The sequence below is a fragment of the Neoarius graeffei genome, chromosome 3 (genome assembly GCF_027579695.1).
Source record: "Neoarius graeffei isolate fNeoGra1 chromosome 3, fNeoGra1.pri, whole genome shotgun sequence".
In the NCBI taxonomy this organism is placed as follows: domain Eukaryota; kingdom Metazoa; phylum Chordata; class Actinopteri; order Siluriformes; family Ariidae; genus Neoarius; species Neoarius graeffei.
The window spans coordinates 312,216-320,000 of NC_083571.1; the positions used below are offsets into that span (position 1 = coordinate 312,216).

At 43.0% G+C, this 7,785-nt stretch overlaps 1 protein-coding gene across 2 annotated transcripts in view; it reads right to left on the reverse strand.

Annotated features, from left to right (window-relative positions):
• Positions 1 to 4,710: 4,710 nt before the first annotated feature.
• LOC132883047 (kunitz-type protease inhibitor 1-like) overlaps positions 4,711 to 7,785 on the reverse strand; it is a 50,915-nt gene continuing 47,840 nt past the window's right edge. The window contains exons 9-10 of one of the 2 annotated variants that reach the window (XM_060916183.1): positions 6,233 to 6,292; positions 4,711 to 6,049 (exon numbers count right to left, since the gene is read on the reverse strand). In XM_060916183.1, the coding sequence (XP_060772166.1) occupies positions 5,781 to 6,049; positions 6,233 to 6,292 (329 nt within the window). In that variant the 3' untranslated portion in view covers positions 4,711 to 5,780. Of the gene's footprint in view, positions 6,132 to 6,232; positions 6,293 to 7,785 lie in introns of both variants that reach the window. The other variant, XM_060916184.1, reaches the window with a different exon arrangement.

Here is a 7,785-nt window from a genome sequence, read left to right on the forward strand (position 1 = left end):
GAGCAACATCTGCTGCCTTCAGGACGACGTCTTTTCCAGGGAGATTTCAACAAGGCAACACAAAACCACATTCTGCTCACAGTATAAAGGCGTGGCTGTGGAAGAAGAGGGCGTGTCACCTCTGTCCCCAATAGAGAATGTGTGGAGAATTTAGAAATGAAAAATATGACCGTGACGACCCCGAACTGTTCCACACCTTAAGACCTGTTTACAGGAAGAACGGGACAAAAATAACACCTGAAACACTTCATCACTTGGAGTCTTCAGTCCATAAACAGCTTTTAAGTGTTGGGAGAAGAAATGGGAACATTATAAAGCGGGAAATGATTTTTTTTTGTCATTTATTGTCACACCCCGCCTTTCGCCCGTAGTCAGCTGGGATAGGCTCCAGCTTGTCTGCGACCCTGTAGAAGGATAAAGCGGCTACAGATAATGAGATGAGATCTATTGTCACAACTTTTTTTTTATGTGTTGCAAGAATCAAAATGGAAATGTGTTTATTTTGAAAAACAATACAATTCATGAAATAAAACATGACTGTGCTGTTGTATTGTTTTGAGTGTAATACAGGTCAAATAATATCTATATAGGCTATAGGTCCCTATAGGCAGTGACACTATTCAATATAAACAGCATTTAAGATACTTTTAAAAACACCTACGGAAGGCAAGGAGTCTAAGGTGGTGCTTACATTAGACCGTATCGTTTTCATTGCGGATGCACTCTCCATGCACATTAAAACGCCGGAAAACGACTCCACAGGCGGAACAGTTTGAATCCGCCAGGGCCCACGTATTCAACCCAGTACGTATCTGATCCGGTGCTGTGTAAACATTGAGGAACAAGGATACGCAGTGCTGAGCTCTAGCTGACGTCGTCATTGGACAACGTCACTGTGACATCCACCTTCCTGATTCGCTGGTGTTGGTCATGCCACGTTAGTCATGTGAATGAGCAATACAGGAAGTGTGTTGAGGAAGTCATTAAGTGAATGAGCAATACAGGAAGTGTGTTGGTTACCGTAGCACTAAATAGTCTTGTTGTAATCGCAAAAAACGGCTGTTCTGCGAGGTGAAGAGTGTACCGAACACTGTTAGATCCTTCTAGCATAAACACGAAGGCCATACACGGTGTAAAAAAGGCGTCATTGTAGTACCAGTACCGCCGATAACAGACTGGCATACTTCATTTTTTACGACATCCTTCCACTTGCAAGTGGTGAGTGACTTGCGCATGCCCGATATGCACTGGGATCATGTGACGTGCCGTCTAATTAGTCATGTGATTAGCGTATCCGTGTATTGGTGTTGCTGTGTGCACGGGGAACGGTTTTGTTGTGGGCACAGAAATTTTGTGTGTGTACGCGAATCGTTTTAAAAACGTTAATCTGATGATCCGCTGATTCGAAATAATGTAAATAGGGCCCAAGTTAAACATGTTTTGCAGCTCATTCCAGAGATGTGGAGCAAAGGATGAAAAGGCAGTTTCCCCAGTTCTGTTCCTGATATAGAGGACTGAAGAAGGAGCTTGGTTGAGGAATATGTGCTGTTTATAATAGGACGAAATGTCAGTAGATTGCAAATATAATGGGGGAGTTTGCCCATTAAAGTCTTAGCTATAAAAATTAACGTGAATTTTACGTCTCAAATACAATGAAGTCCATTGAACCTTTTCATATAATATACAGTGATGTGTTCATGAGGATGCACTTGTTACAAACCGCAATCAGAATGATAAACAACATCCAGTTTCTTAAGGGGGCTTAAAGATGCATGCATGTATCACCATAACCTATAACTGATAGAAAGGTACTCTGGACCAGCCTTTTTCTTGCTATAAAAGAAAAACAGTTCTTTAAACGAAAATAAAAGCCTAACTTGGGTCTTAACTTTTTTAAAGATTATCTAAATGCACATCAAAGAATAACTTTTTGTCTAGCCAAATGCCAAGATATTTATAGGAGGTAACCCTCTCGAAGTGAGTGCCATCAAGTGTTAATATTGTGTGCTCAGGACATAATCAAGGCCGTATGAATATCATGCATTTAGTTTTTTTTGGCATTTAGTACCAGTTTTAACTGGACTAAAGACATTTGTCGTAAATCAAAGGCAGACTGTAGGGACTCCATCGCCTCCTTGATTGAGGAAGCAATAGTATAGAGAATGGTATCATCAGCATAAAGGTGTACCTTAGCTGGGTTTAGTCCTATGTCGATGTTATTTATGTAGATGGACAACAGAATAGGGCCTAGGATTGACCCTTATGGGACACCCGTCTTGACGGAGTAATGCAGAATGACAATTCTCTATAGAAACACACTGTGTTCTCCCTGTTAAATAATTAGAGAATCAACCTAATAGAGGATCACCAAAACCTATAGCATGTAGTCTTTGTAGTAACAGACCATGGTCGACTGTGTCAAACGCCTTGGATAAGTCAATGAAAAGAGCAATACAAGAATTTTGGTGTCTAAGGCAGAAATTATGTCATTTGTAACAGCTGTTACAGCGGTTATAGTGCTGTGGCCTTGCCTAAAGCCTGATTGTGTAGAACTTAAAATATTATCATCAGCTAAAAAGATTTTTAGTTGTTCGTTCACAAGAGATTTAAATACTTTAGCTATAACGGATAATCTCGAGATAGGACGGTAGTCATCTAAAACAGAGGGACCATCTCCTTTTAATAATGCAAGAACCTGAGCCGACTTCCAGGAGCTGGGAATAGACCCACTACATAAACTAAGGTTAAAAATGGAGGCAATGAGGCCAGCAACCAGATCTGCTGCTGTCTTAAAGAAGAAAGGTTCTATCTGGTCAGGACCAGCAGACTTTTTAAAGTCCAAGGTTAACAGGGCCTTATGTACCTGAAAGGCGAGAATAATGGAAAAATTGCAATTGTATGCAAAATCAAGTGTAGTAGAAGGTAATCGCTCCTCAAGATGTACAGGGATACTACTTTGAGTAATTTTCCCTGCATTGATAAAATATTTATTAAAAGCATCTACAATGTTTTGTTTCCCTATGGTTTCACTATGATTTGTTTTTATAGATTCGGGGGGGGGGGGGGGGTGAGAGGAATCACCTCTACAGCTGTTGATTTGAGTAGCGTCCAGAATTTTTTAGTGTCATTTAAATTTTGATTTATAATTTCAAGATAGTACCCGCTTTTTGCATTCTTTACCATCCTGGTGCATTGGTTTCTTAAAGTCCTATAAACTACCCAGCGCTTGGCGTCATTAGTCTTTTTAGCCTTAGCCCATGCTCTTTCCCTTTCTCTTATGGAAGAGGCAATATTATTATTAAACCATGGATTGTATTTACCACTAATTCTATATCTGCTCAACGGTGCGTGCTTATCTATTAAGGACAGGAAGGTGGTTTAAAAAAAAAAAAAATCTCATGCCTGTTCTACAGCCACCATATCATACACAAAGTTTAAATCATTATGATAAACATCATGCAGAAACGTCTGTTCATTAAAATGTTTATAGTCCCTCTTAAAAATAAATCGTGGTTTAGTTTTAGGAAGCTTACAGCTTCTAATACAGGCAACAGTACAATGATCACTGACATTACAGAATACACCAACAGCAGTATATTTATATGGAGCATTTGTGAGAATGATGTCAATCAACGTAGATTTGTCCATATGTTCTGGGTTTAAACGAGTGGGAGAATGAATTAATTGCATCAGATAAAGTGTGTCGCAAATGTCTCTAAGTGCATTTGAAGAGGTGAATAACCAATCCCAGTATCTCCCAGCAGAATGAGCTTGTTATCAGAAAATTTGTGCAGAAATTCTGAGAGCAACGTAGCAGCTTCAGGTGACGCAGATGGTGGGCAGAAATATCCCACTACTGTCATCTCGGTGCCATTTGGGAAATTGAGTTTTACAGCAGACAGTTCAAAGAACTTTGGTTTACTGATCGAATCGACGCAGAAACAATTCAATGATGTTTTGACATAGACCGCAACACCCCCTCCTCTATTTAAGCGATCAGTCCGGAAAACATTATAGTCACTGATATGTATCATATGATTAGTAATTAATGGTTTCAGCCACGTCTCTAACAAAACTATGTCGTCACATTCAGTCAACTTTGCCCGCAGACGAATAGCATCGATTTTGTTTATCAAACTGTGCACGTTTCAAAACGAATGAAAGATAATCCACTGGTCTTTTTGAGATCAGCTGGATTTTCAAAATCTATCAGATTAGGGCCTGGGTTGGGGTGGATGTCACCTGATAAAAGTAGCAGGATAATCATCCAGGCATTCTTTGTCAAACGGTCTAGCCAAGTCTTCCATGTACGCCTGCAAGTAGCTGAAGCAAGCTAAGCCTATCTCCGTCCAAGACTGTCCTTCCTGCGGGTGCAAGGCCTCAAAGCAGCATCGCTGCCCGAATATGGCATGCTAATAGTTCTTGTGAAAATAATCCAAGAGTAGATCATATCCCAGCCACTATCAGACCCGAAATTATCCACCGGCAGGGCTGCCAATGCAAACACCAGCACGTAGAGCAACCCAGCATTCCACATTATTGATAAAGTAAGTCCGTTTTGTTATTATGGTTTTTTTGTTCAAAGACTTTCCCGTGCCCATTGTGGCCTGTATTAGGGCTTATACGTAAACAATGTGAAAAAAATAAGGCGCAGTAACAAACTTAGGCTATTGACACAGACAAATACGGAGACAAACACCTATGCCGCCATTTTGTGAGAGTATGTAATGACCTTTTATTCTTAATATTTAACATTCCATCATTTGACAACTATCTTTTGCTCTAAAATAAAAGGATTGTTCTAGGAAAAGAAAAACTGTTTAAGTGTAGGCACAAGTTATTGCACTGAAAAGTTTTTTTAATGAATGCATTCTTTGGTTTATTCCATTTGTATTGGAAAGCAGCTGCTGTGATGAGAAACAGGACTCGTGCAGGTGAGACAGTGAACGAGCTGCTGGAGTTTACTGGAAAAGTAAGGATTTATAAAAGGTGTAATTTTACCCTATTATTAACATTATTTCCATCTTTTTCAGTGAAACTGTCAGATATTTGATTTATTTTATAGCATTAATATGGAAAGATCAAATGACCTTCATCTGACACAGGTCCTCAAAACCACTGGGACTCAAATCCAACTTCACCTGTCAAAGCTGAAACCGTCTTGCTTACCCACCCTCATCTCTCAAATCTGCCCCCATCCCTTGAACTCATCCCTCCCATCTGTCAAACACACTCCGTCCCAGGAACCCCAGCCCTTCAACAAAACCCCATCCGCCAAACCCACCTCATTCTAACCCATTCTGTTAAACCCAACCCCTCCCTGAAATCCACCCCGTCACTCAAACCCAACCCCTCCCCATGAACCTACCGTGTCCATTACACCAATCCTTATACCACAAAATCCAACCCCATCATGCAAACACAGCGCTGTCCCTCAAGCTCAATCCCATCCAATTAAAACTCCACCGATGTTTTGTGCAAGTTCAATTTTACTCCATTTTTTTTCCTAGAGCATGCCCCATTTTCATTATTTTATAATTATGTATAGTATAATTTGTGTTATTTCTACTTGTGAACTTCCCTTTATTGAAACATTTCAAAAGAAACCTAAAATAATAGTTTTATAAAATACATCTGTCTGTAATCTCAGAAACCAAAAGGAAGGAAAATAAAAACACCTTGACTGACCTAAGAAACACCACAGGAATAAAATCCTCCATCAGTAAAAGCAGAGTTTAACATTATTTACACAACTTCCAAAAAAGGTAAATATACAATGATCATAAAAACAAGGCGTGGGTGTTTCCGTGTGTGCGTGCGCGTTTGCGCGTGCACACACACACAAATGTAAACAAAACAGAATAACACCACACACTGCAAATACACACACACACACACACACACACACACACACAAAACAAACAAACAAGTGTTTGACACACCCTAAATCTGTGTGTGTCTTTCGATGAGTGTGTGTGAGTCCTCAGTTTGTGGTACTGGGGGAGTCGCTGCAGCTGGAACACTCTGACGAGACTCCAACTTCCTCTTCCTGTTTCTCAAGTAACAGAAACCAAGCAGACCAATCAGAGCCACAATCAACACCGCAACAATGACTCCAGTAGCAACAGAACCTTGAACACACACAAAGATCAAACTTATGTAAACGTGCACACGTGCGCACGCACACACACACACACACACACACACACACACACACACACACACACTTTACCTGTGGTAGGTTTCTGACTGTTAAACCTCTCGTATGGCCCTAGTGCAAGCACATCACTTTCTAAAATAACAATAAAACAAACATTACACACAAAACACAAATATAAAAATAAACACATTAATACAAACACAAACAAAAAATACAAAAAAAAACCCATACACCTAGCATACATATACACTTTTTAATTAAACAACTCCTCATTAGTATTTGATCATATGGAGCGTGGCTCACCCTGGGCCACACCCCCAACACACTGTGCGACTGTGGAAGCGGGGGGCAGTCTGTGAATGGAGGGCGGGGTCGAGAAGGTAAGTGGCCAAGTCATTCCACCTGCTGTCAATTAATGTGTGTGTGTGTGTGTGTGTGTGTGTGTTACAGGGATGGAGCATAAAAGGAGGGGGAGAGCAGAGAAAAGAGGCTCCTTCCCGACCACAACGCGTGTGTGTATGTGTATATAGAGTGAGTGAGTGAGTGAAAGCTGAAAAGCTAAAATAAGTGAAATAAAGAGTTTGTGTGTGACAATCAACTCTCGCCTTCTGTGCTCCACCCACATCAGGAACTGCTACAGTGGTGCCAAAACCTGGGATGCACAGAAGGGAACCACCCCGTGGAGTCCTCCCCATTCGAAGAGCTCATCCTTGCCCTCGCTACCACCCAGCAGAACCAGCATCAAGCGTTGATCGCCCTCCGAAAGGAACAAGAGCAACGCTTCAAAGCCTTGATGCTGGCCCAGCAGGAAGATCGCCAGGCATTCCGGCATCTGCTCGCGTCAGCAGTGGCATCGACCATCACCGCAGCCGGCACCCTTACGAAGATGATCCCGCAGGACGATCCAGAAGCGTTCCTCACCCTCTTCAAGCAAGCAGCCGAGGCGTGGGGGCGGCCGCTGGAGCAGCATGTGGCGCGCCTCCTCCCACTCCTGACTGGCGAGGCACAGCTCGCAGCGCAGCAGCTCCCTGCTGACAGCCGACTGGTGTATGCTGACCGGAGGAAAGCCATCTTGCAGTGGGTCGGCCACTCGCCCGAACAACATCGTCAGTATTTCCAGACGCTGGCGTTGGAGGTGGTCAGCCGGCCGTTTGCATTTGGCCAGCAACTCCGGGACACCTGCTGGCGGTGGCTGAGGGCAGAAGACCGTGACGCCGATGAGATCATCAATCTGGTGGCACTGGAACAGTTTATCTCTCGACTTCCGGAAGGAACAGCGGAATGGGTCCAGTGTCATCGAACTGGCAGAGGACCATCTGGAGGCGGCTCCGATTGCAAGCAGATGAAGCGTCTCCCCTCACTTTTCTTCTCTCTCTATCTTCCCCCCCCCGTCTCTCGTTCCCCTCCCCACCCCGTTCCCCTGCCGTGGACTCCCCAGCCGGCCCGTGGTGTCCTCCCATCTTCCTCTTCCGGCTCTGTGTTGTCTCCTCCTCAGGTGAGTGACACCCATAACGCCAGTGCAGAGGAAAAGCCTGGGCCGGTGTGCTGGCACAGTGGGGAGTCGGAGCATCTCCAGAGTCAGAGCTCTGCCAGGGAGGTGGGAGCTGTGATCCAGTTGTAATCAG